The sequence below is a fragment of the Pelophylax lessonae genome (genome assembly GCF_965119305.1).
Source record: "Pelophylax lessonae genome assembly, chromosome: 3".
Lineage (NCBI taxonomy): Eukaryota > Metazoa > Chordata > Amphibia > Anura > Ranidae > Pelophylax > Pelophylax lessonae.
In genome coordinates, this window is record NC_138770.1 from 1,286,051 (window position 1) to 1,311,718 (window position 25,668).

General features: G+C 46.9%; 4 protein-coding genes across 4 annotated transcripts in view; 3 read left to right on the top strand and 1 right to left on the bottom strand.

Annotated features, from left to right (window-relative positions):
* Window positions 1-25,668, bottom strand: part of LOC309549119 (uncharacterized protein) — a 2,919,967-nt gene that overhangs the window by 798,028 nt on the left and 2,096,271 nt on the right. The window lies entirely within an intron of this gene.
* The window catches only part of LOC309549117 (uncharacterized protein), a 4,285,597-nt gene that overhangs the window by 687,367 nt on the left and 3,572,562 nt on the right, over window positions 1-25,668 (top strand).
* Window positions 1-25,668, top strand: part of LOC309548645 (uncharacterized protein) — a gene marked incomplete at its 3' end in the record, with an annotated part of 257,244 nt that overhangs the window by 220,670 nt on the left and 10,906 nt on the right. Inside the window, exons 7-8 of the mRNA XM_082248614.1 lie at window positions 25,325-25,393; window positions 25,480-25,603. Of these exons, the coding sequence (XP_082104740.1) occupies window positions 25,325-25,393; window positions 25,480-25,603 (193 nt within the window). The remainder of the gene's footprint in view (window positions 1-25,324; window positions 25,394-25,479; window positions 25,604-25,668) is intronic.
* The window catches only part of LOC309549121 (uncharacterized protein), a 236,492-nt gene that overhangs the window by 11,912 nt on the left and 198,912 nt on the right, over window positions 1-25,668 (top strand). The gene's annotated exons all lie outside the window — the stretch shown is intronic.

The following is a 25,668-nucleotide window of genomic DNA, read 5'->3' on the forward strand; positions in this document are numbered from 1 at the left end:
TCTACACATCAGAGATTGCACACTGGTGAGAAGCCGTATTCCTGCCCTGAGTGCGGGAAATGTTTTTCAGAGAAGTCCACTCTTTCCAAGCATCAGAGATTGCACACTGGTGAGAAGCCGCATTCCTGTCCTGAGTGTGGGAAATGTTTTTCACAGAAGTACAATCTTTGCACACATCAGAGATCGCACACTGGTGAGAAGCCGCATTCCTGTCCTGAGTGCGGGAAATGTTTTGCAAACAAGTCCCATCTTTCCACACATCAGAGATTGCACACTGGTGAGAAGCCGTATTCCTGCCCTGAGTGCGGGAAATGTTTTTCAGAGAAGTCCACTCTTTCCAAGCATCAGAGATTGCACACTGGTGAGAAGCTGCATTCCTGTTCTGAGTGCGAGAAATGTATTGCACAGAAATCCGATCTTTCCAGACATCAGAGATCTCACACGGGTGAGAAGCTGCATTCCTGTCCTGAGTGCGGGAAATGTTTTTCACAGAAGTACCATCTTTCCACACATCAGAGATTGCACACTGGTGAGAAGCCGTATTCCTGCCCTGAGTGCGGGAAATGTTTTTCAGAGAAGTCCACTCTTTCCAAGCATCAGAGATTGCACACTGGGGAAAAGCCGTATTCCTGTCCTGAGTGCGGGAAATGTTTTTCATGGAAGGCCAGTCTTTCCACACATCAGAGATTTCACACGGGTGAGAAGCTGTATTCCTGTCCTGAGTGCGGGAAATGTTTTTTAGAGAAGTCCTCTTTTTCCACGCATCAGAGATTGCACACTGGTGAGAATCCGTATTCCTGTCCTGAGTGCGGGAAATGTTTTTCACGGAAGTCCCATCTTTCCACACATCAGAGATTGCACACTGGTGAGAAGCCGTATTCCTGCACTGAATGCGGGAAATGTTTTTCAGAGAAGTCCACTCTTTCCAAGCATCAGAGATTGCACACTGGTGAGAAGCCGCATTCCTGTCCTGAGTGCGGGAAATGTTTTTCATGGAAGGCCAGTCTTTCCACACATCAGAGATCTCACACGGGGAGAAGCCGTATTCCTGTCCTGAGTGAGGGAAATGTTCCTCACTGAAGTCCTGTCTTCCTGTACATTAGGGGTCCCACACAACCCTGGAGGTGTATTAGTGCCTTTAGTGCGGGAAATGTCTTCTATATGAATGTTGGTGGACATGTGGGGAAGAAGCACACCCTGATATACACCTCAGATATACTCCATGGCTGATCTTCATCATGTAAGAAACACTTCATAAGTTGATCAGAGATCACTAGAGATATGGATGAAGTGTTGTCCCATGTTGGCCATTGATAGCAGGAGAAAAATAAAAATGGAGTCCTTACCTTTCATTGGCTGAGTACATTTTGTGCGGGAAGATTTCACAAACACTTACAGATCTGGTTGTTCTAAATGTGTTGATGAAATGTGGCCCCGCATTCCCCCAGTCATGGCGAATTGGGATTTCCTATAATGATCAGTTCCATCTAGTGGCCATAATGTGCTTTCCTGACAGATGTCCATGGCAGCATACATTTGGGTAGCCCGGCCCTCGTTCCTCCCCCATAAGACCCCACCCCCATAAATGTTCAGGATAAGCCAAAGACTGCGTTCCTTGTTTGTCCTCCTCACTTATAGGACCATTTTTGTATGAAGTTTTCCTACCTATTGGAAGTATTGGTGGGCGGGTCTGGTGCTGGGCAGCTGTGCGGGATGTCAGGAGCTTCCTTTGGTATCCAGAAGTCTTCCAGGATGTCCCGAGTGGTCATTGAGTCCCCAGCTATCAACAGGGTGGTGTTATGGCACACACATGTAGAGGAACCATGCCTGGAGAGTGGGCCCTGCCATTGGCGGCCATTTGCATTGGCTGGGAGCCCAGCTGTTGGCGGGTGGCCATTAAGTGTTAGACACGTGAAATTCGTTTTGGTGCAAATACAAATTCAGAGAAATTTTTGGTTATTCCTAGATTCGGATGTATCCAAATCTCCAAATGAAATTGTAATGAATTTTGTTGTAATCTGTTAAAATTAGTTTTGTTTATTCATTTTCTAACAAATTCCAACTTTTTGGAATGATTCGAATTCGGATCAGTCAAAATAACGATCGACCGATGCAAATTCTGTGTGAAGAAATAGCTGGTTGTTAAGCAGCAAGCCGGGAAGGCGGCCGCCCGCATCCTTATCTACCATGACTCATCAGCTGTCAGCGGGCTTCCCCAATGACAGAGGAATGGAAAGAAAAGAATGCCGGCATTGCCTGGCAATAGAACAAAACGGCGTGCTCCCCTCCCCCTTTCCATATCAGATCCTTGGGTTAGGGATAGACCGATATGGTTTTTTCAGGGCCGATACTGATATTTTGGTCACAACGTATCGGCCGATATTTTGTACATTTAAAGTTATGAAAAATGAAGACAATTTTTGACACAAATCTGGTACTGAACATGTTAATATTTGTATAATGCTTAATGGCTGGCTGGCACCCTGTGGTGGGTGGATGGCTGGCACAGGGGCTGTGGGTGGCTGGCACAGAGGCTGTGGGTGGCTGGCTGGAAGAGAGCTGCCCCAGCACCCCCTCTCCCCCATGTTGAGGGCATGTGGCCTGGTATGGTTTAGGAGGGGGGGCACTTGTTGTCCCCCCCTTTCCTGACCTGCCGAACTGCATGCTCAGGTAAAGGTCTGGTATGGATTTTGGGGGGATCCCACGCCATTTTTTTTTACATTTTGGCGTGGGCCTGGTATAGACTGGAGGGGGGGAGGAGACCCCACGTCATTTTTATTTTAAACATTTTTCTATTGCTGGCATTCTTTTCTTTCCATTCATCTGTCAGTGGGGAAGCCCGCTGACACCTGATGAGTCATGGTTGGTAAGGATGGGGGCGGCCGGCTTCCCAGCTTGCTGCTTAACAACCAGCTATTTCTTCACACACAATTCGAATCAGAATTTCAATCGTTCTCAAAGCGTGAAATGAAACGAATTCTAGAAAGCAAAATAAAATAACTAAACAGATTTATCTGAAATAAAACAAATGTTTCCATTCTGCACATGTCTATGATGTTCAGCTTAAATATTAATATGGTAATTGATGTTGTATGTTTAAATAGAGAGAAAGCAGTATGGCGGGTTTGCTATGACTAAATGCTTGTAGTGTGAAACGCGTTGACAGTCTCATCTCTCCTGCCATGTTGTCACTTCTGGATATATTCTAATAAAGGAGTATTTCGTTGGAGCATGGTTGTCCATTCAAGTTTCTTTTGATGCCTCAGTGACCAGCTGGACTTGCACTGATTGTGTGAGCAGAATAATGTGCACCAACCTAGAATGGGATATATTTGCGGGTTATCTTCACTAGTTTATTATTTTCCTCTTTATTATATTATCTTCTGATTCTTCAATCAGCCCTCGCTGTCTTCTATTGTCTACACAGAAGCAGTGTACCCGGATCGGTGCAACCTTGGGAGCTGTACTCACGCTCTGGAAATGCCCTGTAATGTTGTTTCAGGCATTGGATCCAGCATGAGGAGCTCCCTATGGCACTTGGTGCAATGTGTTGAGTTAGCCACAGGGTGCTATACAGGTCCAGGGTTGTAGTTCATCACTATGGAACCTCATAACTATGGAAACCAGTCCCCGAGGACCTCTTCGGGGGCATGCCCACCATGACGAGTAAAGCATGGACCTTATATACAGTCCAGCATTCAGGACAGATAAGACAGGGTCACCCTGTAACTTTCACCATTACTCTATAAAACATTACTAAGTCTGGAATGTATTCCCCTTACGGCGTAAGCTTTTCAAACTTGGCGCTAAAATTCAGAGCTCAGTCTCAGATGACCAGGTGTTTCGTCACACCACTGGTCACACCCTTTAATGCCACTTCCCCCTAGAATCCTGATAAGGTACTCCGGTGCCCTTTCACCACTCGTTGTAGGACAGTCAACACCTGGGTTACCACGTACTCCTTTCAGACACACTGCACCCTATCTCCTGCACCCTATTCCATGAGTACCCCACAGGGGGGATACCCTCACTTGTAGCTATGGTGGAGACCAGGAGAAAGGGAGCCAATTCTAAATGACAGGAGATTGGCTCTGCCAAAGGTCCACTCAATACTCAGCCTTGGAGTGACAATGTGTCTCTTGTACCGGAGTAGGACCCAGTTTTACCACCAATGTCTGTATCCGGTTCTATCTCAAGCACACAATATGTGGCCTACCTGACGAAAGCAGAATTTTCTGTCAACTTTATGGTGGTTAAGCTAGAAGCTCATTCTAGAAAAGGGGTGCAAAGTGAACAGAAGGACAGAGCAGCAGAATGTCTTAGTGGTCAACAGCTTGTCCCAACCGGGACACTTCTTCCTGCATTGCAGGATGTCAGATTAGGCATTTATGAAGAGGAAGAGCTTTTCCAGCATAATAAGCAGGAATTTTTTTTCAGCGGCAACGCGGGGGATCGCAAATAGGGCACCTCTAGCACTGACTGTATGTAATGGCAAGGGGTGCTGGAGTGTGCTGCAGGGTCTATTGATGCTCGCTGCTGGGGGGTCTATTCTAGATGGAGGGGATCTATTTTGGCAGGGGGGTCTTTTGTTGCTGAGGAGGTCTATTATTGCTGATGGAGGACCTAGGCTACTATTGCTGGGGGGTGGGTCTTAAACTTCTGGGGGTCAGTTGTTGCTGGGAGGGGTCTATTGATGCTGGCTGTGGGGAGACCTGTTGTTGCTGCCAGTAGTTTATTATTTGCCAGGGGGGAATTCTGTTATGAGTGGTCCATTGTTGTTAGGGGATCTTTCGTTACCGGCTGCAGGGAATCTATTTTACTGTTTTTCTTTACCAAAATTCCATACAAATTACTCAGCACCACAAAATGATACCTGGTTCTGTATTGTCTAAAAGGGCAGCACTGGGAGGTGGGTAGAGGTCGGAACCAAGGAATGGTGCTTGGAGGTGGGTAGGGGTGGAACCAAGAAATGGTGGGTGGAGGGTGGAACCAAGGAATGGTGCTCGGAGGTGGGTAGGGGTTGGAACCCAGGAATGGTGCTCGGAGATGGGTAGGGGGATGGAACCAAGGAATGATACTCAGAGGTGGTTAGGGACAGAGAAAGGGGTAGTACCGGCACCTATTCTCTGGGAAAACAAGCCCTGATAATGAGTCACCTATTTGCTTGATGTGGCCTTCGTGAGCTTAGCCATAAGAGTTGTCATTGGAGGATGCTGTGTCCTTCAAGGGTATACTCGGTAATGATAATTTAGTGTGTCCTTGGAGGGGTGCAGCATCTTCTGGTGGAAACTTCATGTGTTGGTCTTGTTCTTCGGGGGTATATCTGTCTGCAGGTGCAGTCTGTGAACCTGCCTTAACCCTTGCCTCTCTTCCAATGCAATGGAAGATGGAATGAGAATTATTGATTCTATCCTAAAGAATAATAGAGTAATGGTCAGAGGTAGAGGGTGACCCTGTCTTATCTGTCCAAAATGCTGGACTGTATATAAAGTCCATGATTTACCACCAATGTCCATTTCTGGTTCTAGCTCTTTCTCAGACACACAACATGTGGGTTACCTGACCAAAGCAGAATTTTCTGTCGCCATTCCTTGAACAGATTACGTCTTAATACGGCCATCTTTGTCCAGAGCTCCAAAACTCCTCGCCTCTTCTTCCGCTCCAGTTTCCCAACCGGAGTCAGACCCCGATATGCCGGTCCTAGAGGATGCAGAGACAGGAGGGAATGGAGAGGATATGGATGCCGTACTGGAGGAAGGTGCAGAGGATTTCTCTCCCCAACATTGTCATTATAATGTAGAAGGACCTTCACACAACATGCTTGCTAACGTTGAAAAGCTCATTTCCTCTGTCTGCAAACTCCTTGACATTATACCAATGAGAAGAAGATTGGGATTCTGGCACTCCAAATGGTTTATGTCTCTACAAATAAGCGGATGCTTAGGGGGGCGTGGACATTATTCTCCTGTATTAAACCACTTCCCGCCCAACGACCTCATATGACGTCATGGACTTTGAGTGAAGATATCGGGATGATGGGTGGAGCTACAGGCATCATTAACATATCTTCTTTTTCTGCCGGTGATTCCCTGCACTGTAAAACCAATCATATGGGCTGTTCAGCCGCTTGCTTGTTTTTACAGGCGCCGCCCTCCAGAAAGTAAAAAATATTGTTTTTTTTTTTCAAAGTTGTCGGTCATTTTTTGTTTATAGCGCAAAAAATAAAAACCGCAGAGGTGATCAAATAACCCCCAAAAGAAATCTCTATTTGTGGGAAAAAAAGGACATTGATTTTGTTTGGGTACAGCGTCGCACGACCGCGCAATTTTCAGTTAAAGTACCGCAGTGCCGTTTCGCAAAAAATGAACTGGTCATGAAGGGGGGTAAATCTTCCGGGGCTGAACTTGTTAACTGACAGTTACGCGGTCGTGCGACGCTGTACCCAAATAAAATTGATGTCCTTTTTTCCCCACAAATAGAGATTTCTTTTGGGGGTATTTGATCTCCTCTGCGGTTTTTAATTTTTGCGCTATTAACAAAAAATTTCTGACAAAAAAAAAACATAATTTTTTAATTTCTGCTATAAAACATCCAATAAAAAATGTACAAAAATCTAATTTCTTCATCAATTTATGCCAATATGTATTCTGCTACATGTTTTTGTTTAAAATAAATCTCAATAAGCGTATATTAATTGGTTTGCGCAAAAGATATCCCATAGTTTATAGATGAGATAAATTTATGGAATTTTTATTTTTTCACTAGTAATAGTGGCGATCGGTGACTTACAGCAGGACTTTATTGCAGCGGACAAATCAGACACTAACTGACACTTTGTGGGAACCAGTGACACCAATACAGTGATCAGTGCTAAAAATATGCACTGTCACTGTACTAATGACACTGGCTGGGAAGGGGTTAACATCAGGGGCGATCAAAGGGATAAATGTGTGCCCAGCCAGTTTGTGTATTGGGGGAGGTGCTTTTACTAGGGGAAGGCATGGATCAGTGCCTCTGCTTTGCAGGAACACAGGATCTATGCCTTCCCTACTGACAGAACGGCAATCTGCCTTGTTTACATAGACGGATTGCCATTCTGCCTGTGTACTGAACGATCAGCGGGTGCCGGCGGACATCGCGTCTGCGGGACCTGCTGTGTACAATCACAGTGGTAGGGAGCCGCCGGCAGAGCGCACTTGCGCACGCTACATGGAAGTGCAGGATCACGTTTATATACGGGGTTCTGAGCAGCACGGCTGCCCTGTAGCAATAAAACTGCTATAGGGAGGTCAAAAAGTAGTAAAGACTTTTTTCTTTCACACCCCCAAATTTTGAGTCCCCCAAAATTACATTCCAGACTCTGAATCTAGTAGGTGTTTAAAAGAGGTCCTTAACCACTTGCCGATCGCCGCAAGTACATATACTGCGGCGGTCAGCCCCGTGCAGGCAAAGTGACGTATGGGTACGTCACTCGCCTGTGAGCCAATAGAGGGCGAGCGCGCCACCGGAGGCGCGCTCCCACCCCCGCTCGTTCACGGACACCTGCGCGAGTGAGCGGCGGACCCGATGTCCGACGGTCACTCGTGATCGTCAGTTACAGAGGGAGAAAGGCAGGCGGCTAATGTAAACACAGCCGCCTGTCATCCTCCCTTGTGTAACAGCAGAGATCATACGATCCTGCTATGTAGGATCAAAGATCTGTGCTGTTACATGAAAAGCCACATCCCTGCACAGTTAGAAACACGCCCTTAGGGACACACCTAACCCCTCCTTCTCCAATAAAGTTAACCCCTTCCCTGCCAGTGTCATTTTTACAGTAACAGTGCATATGTATAGCACTGACTACTGTAGTAATGTCACTGGTACCCCCAAAAGTGTCAAAAATGTCAGTCAAGGGTCTGATCTGTCCGCCACAATGTTGCAGTCCCGCAAAAAAAAATCGCAGATCGCCGCCATTACTTGTTAAAAAAAAAATCAACAAAAATTACAAAAATCTTTCCCGTAGTTAGTAAACGCAATAATTTTTGCGCAAACCAATCAAAATACGCTTATTGCGATTTTTTTTTACCAAACATATGTAGCAGAAAACAAATTGGCCAAAAATGTTAAAAAATTTTAATTTTTACATTTTTTTGGGGAATTTCATATAAAAAAAGCGTGAAAAATATTGTTATTTTTGCAAAATTGTCGCTATTTTTTTTTGTTTATAGCGCATGATCAAAAAATCGCACAGGTGATCAAATACCACCAAAAGAAAGCTCTGTTTGTGGGAAAAAAAGGACGTCAAATTTGTTTAGGTACAGCGTCGCACGACCGCGCAATTGTCCGTTAAAGTCACGCAGTGCCGAATCGCAAAATAGGGCCTGGTCAGGAAGGGGGTAAAATCTTCCGGGGCTTAAGTGGTAAATTCAAAGAAACCAAAAAACAACTGTGTGAGGTCAACCAGGAAATAAATACCAAACTGTTAATCCGAACATGCAGCCTGGCTGGCCAGGAAAGGGGGTGGGGTGAGCGTGTGATGGTAATAGGCAGTAATATATTTCTCCCCCCTTGGTGGGAGTGGAGATGACCCATCTATAAGCAGGGCCGCTGATAGGCCAGTACAACTGGCCCTGTTGTACCGGGCCCGGAGTCCTCAGCTCAGTAGGGGGGCCCGGCGAAATCTCTAAACAGTGCAAAAAAAAAAAAAGCCTTACTTTGCATCTTGGGCTGCGTGTGTTGTTTTTTCTTTTTTTATGGCCCCTCTGCCGCTCTGCGATGTTTTGCTGGTGGGGGAGTCTGGGACTATTTTTTCTATTTCGGGCGCATGTCCTTCCACGCCGCGTTCTTCTAATCTAGGCTGACTGAGGGTGCCGTTTGGCTCAAGTCCCGCCCACCTGCCTGCATTTTGCATTGAATGCCTTCTCTGGCGGAGGGATCTATTATCCTCCCTCCGCCCACGGCCGGCACTCAGCTCTGCTCTCCACTCATCCCACGAGAGACAGAGACTAGTGAAGCTGCCTGTGTGAGTGTGACAGCCGGCTTAGCAGCTACTGCGTCAGAGTAGAGGACAGTCTGCCCCCTCCCCCTTCCCCAGCGCGCCTTATCTGACTTCACAAGCGATGGCTGGAGGGGGGAGTGCACAGTCTGCAGTGGAGGACAGACTTTAGCCTAGCATAAGGTAAGCTGGCTAAACTCAGCCACATGTCCTGTCGGTGGCATATCCTAATGGGCAGGAGTAGAGAGGAGAGGATGGGCTCTTCTCTGTAGCAAGACAATGGTTTGGTGGTGAAAACCAGGAGTGACTCCAGGATCCCAGGACCCACGAGTGCCAGCGTTCCACCAGTTGACGAGGAGCCCACGGACACCACCGAGGCCATCCCTGTACACACGGAGGAACCCCCTGCCTCTCTCACCGGGATCCACTGCCTCCACCACCAGGACCCGCTCCAGTGATGCTCCTGATGATCAACATTACTTGACTAACTGCATCTTATTCACCGACTAAATGTGAGTGTAATACTGCTGCACATACTTCAATAAATGTCTTCAGGGCCGCTGATAAGCCAGTACAACCGGCCCTGTTGTACCGGGCCCGGTGTACTGAGCTCTGCAGGGGGGCCCGGGCAATCTCACTGTCAGTGCAGAATTTTAAAAAAACTGACTTTCTAAATTACACCCCCGCTTAGCTGCTACCTCTAGCTTAGGGGAGATTATTATTGCTATTTTCTGGGCCCCTCTATGATGATCTGTGTTGGTGAGAGTGGAGGGACTTTTTTTTCATTTTCGGGCGCTTGCGCAGTGCATTCCAATGTCCGGTCTACATGTCCCAGCTCTGAAGTCCCAGCCGTCTGCTGCTGGCGGAGTGATCTTCCTTCACTCTGCTCTCCACTCAGTAATTAGACTCTGAGTGTGAGAGAGATGGAGAGCGAGAGGCAGGCAGCTGACAGCATCCAGGAGGAGAGGGAAAGCTCTCAATGTCCCGCCTTACCTTTTTCCCAGCCAAATACAGACTCACATGTGTGAGACAGTTGCAGCCCGAGCACACAGCAGCTCAGCCTGACAGTCTATTGATATAGGCTTGCAGTACCTCTCTTCACCATTAGTAGCCGCTGTACAGAAGGGGGACTTTTTTTTTTTCTTTTTTTACCAAGCAGGTATAGGCTTCAAGTTCTGAATAGAAGTATTGCCTATGCACATGTCGGCGGCTAAAACACTCCAGGTCTGCCCTCAGCACATACTGTCAGCATATTAGCATGTGGAAGAAGATGGTGTGAAGGTAACTGTACAGTAATAGAGAGGAGATGTTTGGCCACAGAGTTGTCATGAGAGAAGGGGGGCTCATTTCAGGCAGTATTTTGTTGAGGGGGGGGAGGGGACATTGGAGGCAGTGCTGTGTCCATTCACTCCTAGAAGATGATCCCTGGTGACTGGACATTCACCCTTTGATTGCTGGTAGATGAATTGGAAATGTGTGATTTGTTTGTAGAAGATCTCTGTTTTGGAAGTCATGATTATTAACCATTTCATTGCTAGCAGATTCCTGGTGGAAATGTACATTTACCCCTTTAATAGCTAGATTAAAGGGTTATTCATGTATTTCCACAAGGGATGTGCTATCAAAAAAGGGTTAATCATGTGCTTCTATCAGGTATCTGACAGCAAAGAAATACCCAATCATGTCTTTAGCCACCAGGGATCTTATTAGCCTAAAATCCCAGATGGTTCGAGCCATGATTAACCTTATCATTGCTAGAAGATCCTTCCTGACCTGGTGGTTGGACATGATTAACTATTTAATTGCTGTCAGATCCCTGATGGAAGCACGATTAACCTTCTTGTAGGACCACGTCCATAATAAATGAATGTCCCGCCCCTAATTAATGTACATGCTCTGCCTACAGCAGCTCTATGGAAACAGTGAAAAAAAGGTGTCCCTAAAAACTTTTGGAATATTGGCAACTATGGATTTACTGCACTGCACATTACTATGTTACCCATCTATAACACACAGGCAGCAGTCATCAGGTTTTCTGTCACAGTGTGTCACATAGCATGGCTGTTGGGTGCTGATTGGTCATAAGTTAACAAGGTCAGTAACCAACAGCCATGCTATGTGACACACTGTGACAGAGAACCTGATGACTGCTGTCTGTGTGTCTGTGTGTCTGTGCTGGTAATCTTAGCCTGCCAGTGTTGCTGTCTGTTATCAAGGCTTCTTTCACAAGGGGCGGAATCCGCTTGTTCAATGGGGGATCTGTCTGCTAATCCCCCAATGAGCAAAGTGGGCAGTTGACAGGTCCATGTCCACTCAGCTTATGCAGAGCCGGTGTAACGTGAGATTTACCTACCCCGTGAGAAAAACCTACCTTCGTCACTTCTGGGCAGGAACAGCTGAGCAGCGCAGCACTGCGCATGTTCAGAGCCCTGGAAACCGAATGAAAAAGATAAGGAGCTGACTACTGGGCATGCGCAGTAGTATGACAGTATTAGGGTGTCCGTGAAAAAAAGCTACCCACGCGGCGGTGACATTAAAACAGCTGCCCGACAATATGAATCAACTCCGCTCCTTCCCCTGTCACTTCACTGATGTCGGCGAGTAAATATAAAAGCGGCTGGTGGGTCCATTATGTATCTTCTCATACACCCGGCGGCGCTTTTATATTTACTAGCCGACATCAGTGAAGTGTCAGGGGAAGGAGCGGAGTTCATTCATATTGTCGGGCAGCTGTTTTAATGTCACCGCCGCGTTACAGACAATGAGGGTGCACCGGAAGTGACGAGGGTAGGTTTTTCTCACGGGTAGGTAATTCTCACGGAACACCGGCATGGACACAGCCTGGTCTGCTCTAAGGATGGCTGGTGTAAACAAACTGGCTGTCTGTATACACCCAACTGTCATCCAATCTGATCCGCTAGAGGGGAACGGATCCCCTTCCGTTTTGGTTAGCTGATCAGATTGGAGGTAGGCGGGTGTAAATGGAAACAAGTTAATTTAGATCTTTCGCTCTATAGTAGTGAATGGAGGGTCAGAGCAGGATCGCCTGTAAAATGGACAGGCAGACCTGATCAGACCTGTTGTGTGAACCCAACCCTAACCTTTTCAATTTAACTGCTTGCCACACGTCCTCAGTACATTTTCTGCGGAAGGGTGGTACAGGCAGGCTGGATGACATACATGTACGTCATCCAGCCTGTTCCAGGTTAGGGTCATTGGCTACAGCCAAATTTTGTCAGCAGGTCCTGGCCAAAGATTTAGGGCGGAGACATGCTGATCAGCTGTAGCCAATCACAGTACAATGTCCTGTGTTCACAAACACAGGGCTTCATACACAGATCAGTAATCTGGCTATTTCTTGCAGGGAGAAAAAACAGCCAGATCTGTTAGTAAAAGAAGCACATGTTACACACATGACACTTGTTAGGCACACAGTTAACCCTTTCATTGCCCTTTGATGTTAACCCAGCCAGTTTTGGTGTCACTATTGATGTAAGTGTCAGTTAAGCCAGCCATAGATTATTACAATCTTGCCCAGGTTAGCAGGGACTGGCTAAGGCAGGCAGATTGTACCCAAGTAATCGGTCGACATGGTTACAACCTGCCTGTCTGATTTTTAAATGCGATTATTGTTTCAAGGCGGGTCTAGGGAGGAGCCAGGGGTGGGGTTAAGGGTGGGGCTCAAGGGGGCCCCATCAGGTAGGCTGTACGGGGCCCCATGATTTCTATCAGCAGCCCTGAATGTCTTGCTGCACTTAGAAGGCGCTGCGCTGTCTTCCCTCTCTTCTCTGTAGCAGGCTCCTGTTGTCTGTGGGATTGTTTTTGTTTTTTTGTGTGAGAAGTTACTGCTCTGCTTCTGAAGGGAGGATGTTTTCTGAGATCTACCCCCAATCTGTAAAAAACCTCCCTAGAAACCCTACCCTATACCTGCTCACCAGTCAAGTACACAGGCACAGCCTCCTCTCCTGCCTTACCACCTCGTGTGTCAGGGGCACTACAAATCCAAGCATGCCAGGAGAGGGGAGGCAGATCAGGCTGATTTTCAAATGAAAAGTGCATAGTGTGTGCTTGTAGTCCAGTATGTCTGTATACTGTATGATCATTATATATTTATTTATTTATTTTACCTGGTGGTTTTAAGGAGTTCATTCATATATATATATTTCGCTGAGTAAGTAGTGAGCACATTTGGTGTGGAAGCGCTCTGGGGTATTTTTATTTGTTTATAATGGAAAGACAGAGTGGTGGAATGATGAGGGATGGAGATGGACAGAGAGATTGAAAGAATAAGGAGTGAGTAAGGGATGGAGGTATAGATTGGGTGACAGAGAAATTAATAGATGAGGGGATCGAGCAAAGGATAGAGGGATGGGGGATGGAGGGATGGAGTTATGGAAAGATAGAGGGAGAGACAGAATAATAGAGGGATAAAAGTGATGACGGGTAGAAAAGGGGGAGGGATATAGGGCACAAGGATTGTTGGATGGACAGTATGATGGAGAGATGGAGCAAGGGGCAGAGAAATGAAACGAGGGACGGATGGACCAAGAGATAAAAGGATGGAGTTATGGAAAGATGAAAGAAGGAATAGATTGAGGGTCAGAGTAACAGAGGGATAAAAATGATGGAGAGTGAAGTGATTGGAGGGACCTACAACAGAGGAATGGTTGGATGGACAGTTTAATGTAGGGATGAAGTGATGGAAACAGGAGGTGATGGAGTCAGCAGATGATGGAGGGATGGAGTGATGGAGACAGGAGGTGATGGAGACAGGAGGTGATGGTGTGATGGAGTGATGGAGACAGGAGGTGATATAAATAGGAGGTGATGGAAGTGATGGAAACAGGAGGTGATGGAGTCAGAAGATGATGAAGGGATGGAGTGATGGAGACAGGAGGTGATGGTGTGATGGAGACAGAAGGTGATGAAGGGATGGAGTGATGGAGACAGGAGGTGAAGGATGGATGGAGACAGGAGGTGATGGAGTGATGGAGACAGGAGGGGATGGAGGGATGGAGACAGAAGGTGATGGAGGGATGGAGTGATGGAGACAGGAGGTGAAGGATGGATGGAGACAGGAGGTGATGGAGTGATGGAGACAGGAGGGGATGGAGGGATGGAGACAGAAGGTGATGGAGTGATGGAGACAGGAGGTGATATAAATAGGAGGTGATGGAAGTGATGGAAACAGGAGGTGATGGAGTCAGAAGATGATGAAGGGATGGAGTGATGGAGACAGGAGGTGATGGTGTGATGGAGACAGGAGGTGATGGTGTGATGGAGACAGAAGGTGATGAAGGGATGGAGTGATGGAGACAGGAGGTGATGGAGTGATGGAGACAGGAGGGGATGGAGGGATGGAGACAGAAGGTGATGGAGGGATGGAGACAGAAGGTGATGGAGACAGAAGGTGATGGAGGGATGGAGACAGGCGGTCCTTAGAATTGGGGACATACATTTTGGTGATCCTGGTGGCTTCCAGGGATTCCCCTTCACTTTCTGTGATGGCTATGGAACCCGAAATTAAGGGGAAATCTCTCCAGTTGGACATAGGTGACAAAATCTGATAAGTTATGATAGCCCGCCCTTACTATATAAACAATAACATAAATATATTTTTGTTTACCTTAATGTCTGTCTTAAACCTCATTGCTAATTGCATATTTTACTTGTTTGTAGCTTAAGCACTAAAATTTGCACTTAAAACTGTAATTTTTTTAACTTTTGAAAAATGCCAGTAAAAACTTGGCTGTGCCAGTAAATTTTGAGTGTCGTGTCAGTAAATTTCAGTCTGGTAGGTTGGCAACTCTGGTAGAGGAGGCAGCTGCTTTTTGAAGTGCCCAGACAGTTCAGCAGTCCAGACAGGAGGAGGACGTGCAACAAGTGCTTTACAACAGGTGTGTGCTTGGGGGGTGGCTTTGGCATGCAAGGGGGAGGGGGGAGGGCACGGTCTCTGGCTGCAGCGCCAGCACATACATGGCATGGGGGGGGCACTGTCTCTGACTGCAGCACATACATCATGTATGTGCTGCAGTCAGAGACAGTGCCCTCCCCCCCCCCCCATGCCATGTATGTGCTGGCGCTGCAGCCAGAGACAGTGCCCTCCCCCCATGCCATGTATGTTCTGCACTGCAGTCAGAGACAGTGCCCTCCCCCCATGTCATGTCTGTTCTGCACTGCAGTCAGAGACAGTGCCCTCCCCCCATGCCATGTATGTTCTGCACTGCAGTTAGAGACAGTGCCCCCCATGCGGTGTATGATGCATGGCATGGGGGGCACTGTCTCTGACTGCAGCACATACATGGCATGAGGGGAGGGCACTGTCTCTGACAACAGTGCAGAACATACATGGCATGGGGGGAGGGCACTGGCTCTGCAGCACATACATAATGTATGTACGCAGCGACAGTGCCCCCTCCCATGCCAATGCACTGTCTCTGCAGCACATACATGCCATGGGGGGGGGTGCACTGTCTCTGACTGCATTACATTACATTTATTACATATAGATATTAACCCTCCTCTTATGTTATAATTCCGTTACTATCCCTGATGTTAGGGTCGTTTTTGACCCGTGTTTTAAATCAGCCATAAAATACCCTCTGAATAATTATTTATCATCAAATTTGTTTCTTACCTCTTGGTTACCTTGTTAGGCTTCTTTATCCTTGAAAAGATTGTTTTTAATATTTTTGGTGTGACCCCTAGACCTTTCTTTTGATAGCATACCTCTCATTGTCAAATTTAAAAAATGGTAAAATAAAGTCAGCAACTCTGAAATGAATTTGTCCTATGTTTCTTCACTTTATTTAGAGAAGCAGACAAGCAGGAAAAGAGATAGGCCCCTCCCTAACTACAGTTCACAGGGTTGAGAGGGGATTGGCTGTCACTGTTACTAAGCAGAGAGAGTGTTTATGATTTCAGTTTTGGAACTTATTAGTGTCCTAAAATCCTATATTATAACTGGGTCAGAATTGACCCTAACACCATGAACGTCTTAATTTTCACCACAGTATTTTATAATTTAGTGAAAAGGATTATTTTTCTATTACATTGTTTAAATAGAGGTTCCTGACAAAGTAAAAAAATCTTGATGCAATAAACAAATTTATGTGATACTTATAGACATTCAAAACCTGAAAACGGGTCAGTTTTGACCCTAACACAAGAGGAGGGTTAAAGAGGTATTTTCTCATCTGAAATCAGTATTCCTTTTGTAAAATTAAACTTAAAACTGGCTGGAGGAAGGTAAATATCACTTAATAAAACAAAACTGCACCTTGTTTAAAGGCGGGGCCTAGGGAGGGACCGGAGGTAGGGCCGGAATGCAACCAGGGGTGGGGCTGGGGAGTGACCAGGGGCGGAGTTGAGGTGGGGCCATGGGTGGGGCTTAAGGGGGCCCCGTCAGCTAGGCTGTACGGGGCCCCATGATTTCTATCAGCGGCCCTGTCTATAAGGATATACAGTACACAGAGATGTATAGTAACTAAGTAGAACTACTTCACTACTGTACTTAAGTACCGAAAGGCGGTATCTGTACTTTCCTGGAGTAGAATTTTTTTCTCCTACTTCCACTTTTACTTCACTACATTTTTTCGATGATTTCAATACTTCTACTCTGATTTTTTTTTTTGTGCTGCATAGTTACTCGTTACTATTATAAAAATTACGACTGCCAGAACAGTAGATGGCAGGTTTCATGAAGCACAAAACATGTGTATTATCAGCGCATACGAAAATAAATGCTACTGTATGTATAAATAAAAACTACATTTGAAATAATAAAAAACAATATGATGTTAAAACGTTTGACTTCTTTCTTTAATAACTACATAACACAGTACTTGTACTTTTACTTTCAGTACTTGAGTAGCAATTTTTTTTTCAAAACTACTGGTACTTCTACTTTCAGTACTTGAGTAGCAAAATTTAAAAAAAAAACTACTTGCAATACTTAAGTACAAAAAATGTTGAATACTTTAGTACTTCTACCCAAGTAACTTTTTGATCGAGCGCTTGTACTTTTACTCAAGTATGGGTTTCGAGTACTTTATACAACTCTGACAGTACATACACACACAGCACAAGGCCGTGTTCACCCTATGAGACATTTCTCAGGGCTGCAGTTCCTCTGAGCTCCACAAGGTGGTGATCTCACTTCTACCCAGACAGGAAGTATCTATAGAAGACAGGAAGTAATGTCAATTGTAGACAGGAAGTGATGTCACAGGAAGTGATGTCAAGTATAAAAGAGACGTTTTCGGGTGAAAGGTGAGTTGGGAGGAAGTAGAGAGGAGACATTGCTGGACGTGGTAGCAGACAAGGTAATAAGATCTTATTTTCTGTTTACACCCAGCAACCCCCCTGTCATGTCCGTCCTCTTCCTCCATAGTCACTGTGACCTCTTTTATCTCCAGCAGATGATGATACACACATATATAGTGTGGAAACCTAGATTAACCCCTTCAGGGTCAGAACATTCCTCCACTTACGGGGTCAAAAAATTCTCTTCATTCTGGAGATTTGTCACCTTTCCCACCAATCATCTTCTCACCTTAGCAGTCTCTTGTAACAAGGGATGAGATTCGGATTTGGGTTCTCCTGAAATTTGCCCTTTCACACCCTTCCTCTGAAGATACAAATATCTCCATGCCTCACTATATTAACCATGTGCCCAGGATCGGCATGGTGGATGGAGTGGAGGGTGATCAGTTCTCAGATCTCCTCTCTGGTGAATGAATCCAGAAGAGATGAGCATTTCATCACTTCCAGGTTCAGTGCCATCATTCCCTGGTCACTGTAGTCAGTGAAGAAGCTGGTTGATCCCGATCTGTATTTCATCAGCTTCACTGGGGTCCATAGGAGGTATAATAGACCCCTAATGTCTCCTTAAAGAGGACCTGTCATTTATATTACGCTGTCACAAAGGGGGGTATTGGCCGCACACTAGAGTGAGAGAGCAATGATTCTGGGGCCATTAATACCGGGTTTCTCTAAACGAATGACCTGTAGGCGCTTGTCACGGGGTAACGTGGCAGAGCCTGAAGTAAGAGGAGTGGCTTTCCGGGTAACTGGTGTGGCACAGGTTCACCAGAGGCGCGGAGTCTAAGTGTTAGCCGGTTTTCACCAGGGCCCCAGATGGTGGGGATGGACTTGGCTGCTTGCTAACACCAGGTCGCGGCCCCCCAGATTGCCTGGGAGAGCAAGGAACAGGTCCAGGACCAATAGCTGGTAGCAGGTAAACAGATCAGGATGAGACAGGAGGATAGTCAGGACAAGGTTAGGGCGGGCAGCAGGTAATCTGAATCCAAAGACAAGCGGGGTCAGGTAAACAGGAACAGCAGATATAACAGGCACAGGATACAGGAGAGCTGAAGACAACACAGCAATCACCTAGAGTGACAGCTGTGTTTTAATAAGCCGTTTTGGCGCCAATTTGGTAGCCTCGAACTACACGGAGGTAGCCTCGAACTATACCGAGGTAGCCTCGAACTCTACCGAGATAGCCTCGAACTCTACCGAGGTAGCCTCGAACTCTACCGAGGTAGCCTCAGCGCATGCGCATAGGCTTTCGCCGTTTAGCGACGCCAGTGCGCCTGCGCAGGGTATTGAGTCCCTGACATTGCCCCCCCCCCCCCTTAAGGGCAACCTCCAGGTGCCCAAAAGGTTCCTTTTGTGGGGATGGTTGCGGAAAAAAATTCCGGATTAAGTCCTGGGCATGGAAATTCTGTACCGGTTCCCAGGAATTGTCTCCGGGGCCGTAGCCCCTCCACTTAACCAGGTATTGTAGCTGGTTCCTCCGCCTTCTGCAGTCTAGGATGGCCTCCACCTCAAATTCTTCATCCCCGTTGATGGTGACAGGAGCAGGTGGTTCCGAACTTCTACCAGGAAAGGAATCAGGTACTGCAGGTTTCAAGAGTGAAACGTGGAAGACTGGATGGATCTTGAGGGAATCGGGAAGTGTCAATTCGTAAGATACCTCATTTAATTTTCTCCTGACAGGGAACGGGCCAATAAACTTGGGTGCCAGTTTTTTGGAAGGGAATGCCAATTGGAGATTGGTGGTGGCTAACCATACCAGGTTGCCAGGCTGGAGAACCAACTCACCTCTCCTTCTTTTGTCAAAGAACTCTTTATTGGAGGTCTGAGCCTTGGTCATGGCATCCTGTAAGACTTTGTAGTTCTCCTTAAGGAACTCCAAGATATCCTGGACTGCTGGCACTGTAGGTTCAGGAATAAAGCAGGGCAAGAAAGATGGGGGAAACCCGTAGTTAGCGTAGAATGGGGACTGACCTGTAGCCGAGTGTTTGGCGTTATTGTATGTGAACTCTGCTGATGGTAGTAGCGAGACCCAGTCATCTTGAACAAAGGTGGTGAAGCATCGGATATATTGCTCGAGGGTCTGGTTGGTCCTCTCAGTCTGCCCGTTAGTCTAGGGATGGTATGTGGAGGACATTGACAGCTTCATTTTCAGTGAATCACATAAAGCTCTCCAGAAGCGAGAAGTAAATTGGACACCTCTATCCGACACAATGTTCATTGGGACCCCGTGGAGTCTTACAATTTACCTGATGAAGACCTGCACCGTCTCAAGCGCGGAGGGTGTACCTCTTAGTGGTATGAAGTGAGCCATTTTCGACAGACGGTCTACTACCATGAAGATTGCAGAATAACCGTCTGATGGAGAAAGTTCCATGATGAAATCCATGGCAATCATCTTCCATGGTCTGTCAGGGACTGGTAGTGGTCTGAGCAGGCCCCATGCCTTATTTCGGGTTGCCTTGCTTTGTGTGCAGACAGTACAGGAGGAAACATATTGTTTACAACACTTCTCCAATTCGGGCCACCAGAACATGCGCTGCACAAGATCCAGGGTCTTATGGATCCCGAAATGACCAGCCATCGGGTGGTCATGACACAGTCCTAGGATGGACACACAAGCACTTTCTGGAATTAAAAATTTGATCCCCTCTCCATAGCAGTCCATTTCTGGGTACCAGTATAGTTCCAGCAGGATGGGGAGCATTTACTGTGGCTTGTCTCAGAGCGGTAAGAAGGTCAGACTGTAATAGTAGAAAGTTACCTTGGGTTAAGATGGTGTCAGGTACAAGGATTTCTTTAGAACTGTCGTACATTTGAGAGAGAGCATCGGGTTTCATATTCTTGGAACCCGGTCGGTACGTTATATGGAACGTAAATCTGGAAAAAAAAAGTGCCCACCTTGCTTGGCGAGGTCTCAGGCGTTTGGCCGTCCTCAAATACCCCAGGTTCTTATGATCCGTGTAGAGGAGTATGGGATGTGCCGCCCCTTCCAATAGATACCTCCACTCCTCCAGGGCGGTCTTGATGGCAAGGAGTTCCTGATCCCCTACATCATAGTTCCTCTCCGCAGGAGAAAGCTTACGGGAGAAGAAAGCTACCGGATGAATTAATTCACTGAGACCTTGACGCTGGGCGATGACAGCTACTACTGCGATTTCCGAGGCGTCTACTTCGAGGATGTAAGGCAGGGCGGGATCCAGGTGGCTGAGGATAGGAGCAGAAGTAAACAGCTCCTTCAGGGCTGTAAATGCGACTTGTGCCTCGGGAGACCAGTGGAAGCGGGTACCTTGTTTGGTGAGCAGGGTAATAGGGGCGATGATGGAAGAGAACCCCTTGATAAATTTCCTGTAGAAATTGGCGAATCCTATGAAACGCTGAATCCCCTTTTTATCCACCGGTGCGGGCCAATCCAGGATGGTGGAGACCTTCTGAGGTTCCATTTTGACCCCTTCAGAGGAGATTATTAACCCAAGGAATTGGATACTCTGCTGTTCAAATTCACATTTCTCGGGTTTTGCGTAGAGCCTGTGTAGCCGGAGTCGGTGGAGTACCTTTTTAACTTGTTCTCTGTTTTGGCTCAGGGAGGAAGAGAAGACCAAGATATCGTCCAGGTAGACAATTACAAAGATGTCCAGATAGTCTCTGAAGATGTCGTTGATGAAGTGCTGGAAGGTGGCCGGGGCATTGCAGAGCCCGAAAGGCATCACCAAATATTCATAATGCCCGAATCGGGTGCGGAATGCTGTCTTCCATTCGTCCCCCTCCCTAATATGGACCAAATTGTAGGCTCCCCGCAGGTCCAGTTTGGTGAATACAGAGGCGGTTCTTAGTCTCTGGAAGAGTTCAGGAATCAAGGGTAGGGGGGTACCGGTTTTTGACCGTAATTTTATTTAACTCATGGTAGTCCACACATGGCCGAAGTGAATGGTCTTTTTTTCTCCACAAAAAAGATCCCAGCTCCTGCCGGAGAAGTAGAGGGTCGGATGAATCGCTTCTCTAGATTCTCCGTCACATAGTCTTTAAGGGTACCCAATTCTCGTTCTGATAAAGGAAAGATACGTCCGAAAGGGATCTCGGCCCCCGGAAGCAATTGAATTGGACAATCATAGGGGCAGTGGGGGGGGGGGGGTAAGGTCTCAGCCCCCTGTTTACTGAAGACATCCAAGTATTCTTGATAGGATACTGGGACAGAGGAACGTATCTCCTTATCAGCATCCATATAGAGTAGGGTGCTAGGAGCACTATGGCGTACTGGCAAGCAATAATTCTGGCAGTAAGGGGACTGGAACTTGACGTCTCCAGAAGTACAATTAATCTGCGGGTTGCGCGCCTGAAACCAGGGTAACCCCAGAATAACCGGTAACAAAGGAGAAGAGATGGAATCCAGGCACAACAACTCCTTGTGTCCTTCGAGAGTGGCCACAGGCAATGGAGGGGTTTCTTGGGTTACTGGCCCAGACTTGATGTGGGACCCATCCGCTAGGAAGATGGAGAGTCCCTGCGACTTGGGTTGAAGTGGGATGCGTTGATGAGCAGCAAAGGTAAGGTCAATGAAGCAGCTGCATGCCCCGGAATCAATAATAGCGGTGATCGGGATCGGGCCTTCTGGGAGCTGGAATGAGATAGAGAGAGCCAGGTGAGTGGTATTGTTGACAGAACCTGGATAACTTGAGGGGAATATAGAAAGACACTTACGCATCTTTGCTGGGCATGAGCGTACAAAGTGTCCAGCCTCTCCGCAGTACAGACACAGGTTGTTCTGACGTCGTCGTGAGCGTTCTTCTGTTGATAAGGAAGGACGCATAAGCCCAAGTTGCATCAGCTCAGACGTATCTGATTCAGCAGTAACCGGAGCAGTGTTGCTGGAACGGGCACCGGAGGAGAAGGTGTGGACGGGATTAGGAACCCGTGGCAATATCCAGACTGGGCGGGTCTGCTGCGTGGACCCCTCTGCTCTACGCTCACGGAGCCGGCGGTCTATCTGTATAGCCAGGGTGATTAATGCCTCTAAGGTCTCGGGTAAACCCACTCGGGCCAGTTCATCTTTCAAGTTTTCTGAAAGACCCAGGCGGAACTGATGTCGCAAGGCTGCGTCGTTCCAGTGAGTGTCCGTACTCCAACGCCTGAAGACAGTGACGTAATCCTCTGAAGTGAAGTGAGCGCGGTTTCTGTATAACTGCGCCATTGCGTTAAAGAAAGCCGACATGGAGTCCAGCTGGTTACTGCGCTCTTCAAGCAGGCGGTGAGCCCAGGACTGAGGTTCACCTTGAAGCAGGGATATGATGAACCCCACTTTGGTTGCTTCCAAGGAGAAGGTTCGGGGGTTGCAGGGAGAAGTACAGCTCGCAGGCATTGCGGAAGGCTCTAAACTTGTTACGATCCCCAGAAAACCTTTCTGGTGTAGGGACCCTGGGCTCAGGAGGCAGCATCACCACCGTCGGACCGGAGGGATTCCCGGAGGGAGCCATGGAAGTAGCAGAAACTGTAGGGTCCGTGGAGGGGGTTAGGGACTGAACACACCCCTCCAACTAAGTATAGCCCTCTTGCAGGGACTTAACGGCTTGGGTAAGGGCCGCAAGGTGCTGGCAGATGTCGTCCATAGGAGAGGCTCCTCTAGCAGGCTCAGTCATTGCTGTGTTGTACTGTCACGGGGTAACGTGCCAGAGCCTGACGTAAGAGGAGTGGCTTACCGGCTAACTGGCGTGGCACAGGTTCACCAGACGCGCAGAGTCTAAGTGTTAGCCGGTTTTCACCAGGGCCCCAGATGGTGGGGATGGACTTGGCTGCTTGCTAACACCAGGTCGCGGCCCCCCGGATTCCCTGGGAGAGCCAGGAACAGGTCCAGGACCAATAGCCGGTAGCAGGTAAACAGATCAGGACGAGACAGGAGGATAGTCAGGACAAGCCAAGGTCAGGGCAGGCAGCAGGTAATCAGAATCCAAAGACAAGCCGGGTCAGGTAAACAGGAGCAGCAGATATAACAGGCACAGAATACAGGAGAGCTGAAGACAACACAGCAACCACCTAGAGTGACAGCTGTGTTTAAATAGGCCGTTTTGGCGCCAATTTGGTAGCCTCGAACTACACTGAGGTAGCCTCGAATTCTGCCGAGGTAGCCTCAAACTCTGCCGAGGTAGCCTCAAACTCTGCCGAGGTAGCCTCAAACTCTGCCGAGGTAGCCTCAAACTCTACCAAGGTAGCTTCGAACTCTACAAAGGTAGCCTCAGCGCATGCGCATAGGCGTTCGCCGGTTAGCGACGCCAGTGCGCCTGCGCACGGTATTGAGTCCCTGACAGCGCTTTTATAGCGTTGTCTTTGCACCATGTTGGGTAGCGAATTTAGACACTTTTTCATGGGGACACACAGTTTTAAGAGTTGACATAATTGTGTGCGTGTGTGTGTGTGTGTGGGGGGGCGCTTTGTTTTTACAAGCATAACATTTTATCGTGTGTGAAAATTTAATTTTGTTTAAAGCCCATCTGTAAGGAAACAAAAAATGACCAAAACCCAAATGAGCATTTAACCCTTGTATAATGGGGGCAGCCCCACTTCAAGGGTTACATGGTAATTTTGGTGTAGGGAAAGAGTAAAAGCACTTTTACTTATCTGATCCTCTGATCCCTCAATACGGGCACTCTCCTCTATTCCCCTACACTCTGGCAGTGGTCTGTCCCTCCTCCTGTCCAATCAAGGGCTTTGGGCTCTGCATTAGTCTTGATGGTCTTGATGGTCTCAGATAACCTGTGACCACTCTTTATAAAAAGATCCCCCTAATTAACCCAATCTACATGTTCAATTCCCACTAGGGGCAACCCGCCTATAACCCCTTATATCCCCATCCTAATATTGTCCAACCAATGCAATCCAGATAATTCTTCATTATCCGTCTACAGAGAAACCCGCAAAGATCACATGACCACCACACCATTGAGGATGGAGGAGGATCAGAGTCACATGACTGAGAGGTTATTAAGCCACACCCTGGAGATCATCTACCTGCTGATCGGAGAGGTGAGGAGGATTTTGGGAGGTCACAATTTGGGAGATAACAATTCAAACAATAATTGATAAGTGTTCAAACATGTGCTAAGTCAACACCGTGACCACACATAAAAGTCCAAAGAAAATATCCAAAACTCAGTAAATTGTCCACCGGGTGAGATACAATATAAAACAATGAAGGTAATATGCTGAGTTTACAGCCTAATGACACAAATTGTCCAATATATCTATTGAACAAACTCAGTCTTTGTGCAACGAAAAGGTGAAGATGTGATGAAAATAAACTGGTGATGAAGTGATCACGACAAGTTGGTGACAGTTTCCCACCACCTTCTAGATGTGCTTCTTACCAGATAAAAAATGCAAAAGGGCACAAAGACTGAGTTTATTCAACAGATATATTGGACAATTTGTGTTATTAGGCTGTAGACTCAGCATATTACCTTCATTGTTTTATATTGTATCTCACCCGGTGGACAATTTACTGAGTTTTGGATATTTTCTTTGGACTTTTATGTGTGGTCACGGTGTTGACTTAGCACATGTTTGAACACTTATCAATTATTGTTTGAATTGTTATCACGTGGTGGATTATATATTGCAATTTTGTATATATATAAATGTTTATTTATATGAACACTGATCACATTGTAGCGCACCAATTAACTTTCACATACATTCATTTCCACACATTGGATCTTGGTAGCAGCACAACTTTATTATTAGCACACTTTTTTCAATTTTTCATGACATCCCTCTTACCTCTAGTAATAAAACACAATCCTGACCAGAGAGGTGAGGAGGAATCTGGGAGGTCACATGACATCACTCTTATCTAGTCTGGTCAATAGACCATGTTCTTATTATAGACATGTCGATGATGTCAGATGATTGATATTGGTTTATCTTTCTCCTGATCTGTAGGATTGTGTTGTAGTGAAGGAGTCTAGTGGAGAGCCAATCTCAGGAGGATGGAGCAGGACCCAAATCCCCACCATGGTGCCTCCACCTCGTTCTCCGATACCTGAGAGGAACAGAGAGCAGAAGATCCTGGAACTGACCACCATGATGGTCCATCTGCTGACAGGAGAGGTGAGCGGTGCTGGGACTTCTGGGACATTATCCAGTAACAGACAAGGGATGTGTCTGGATGGTGACTGTATCATTGTGTGTGTCAGGTTCCTATAAGGTGTCAGGATGTCACTGTCTATTTCTCCATGGAGGAGTGGGAGTATTTAGAAGGACACAAGGACCTCTACAAGGACGTCATGATGGAGAATCAGCCGCCCCTCACATCACCGGGTAAGAGGAGACTTTATTGTAAAGGAGAGAGCAGTACAAAGGTTCCACCTAGATCCCCCATCATC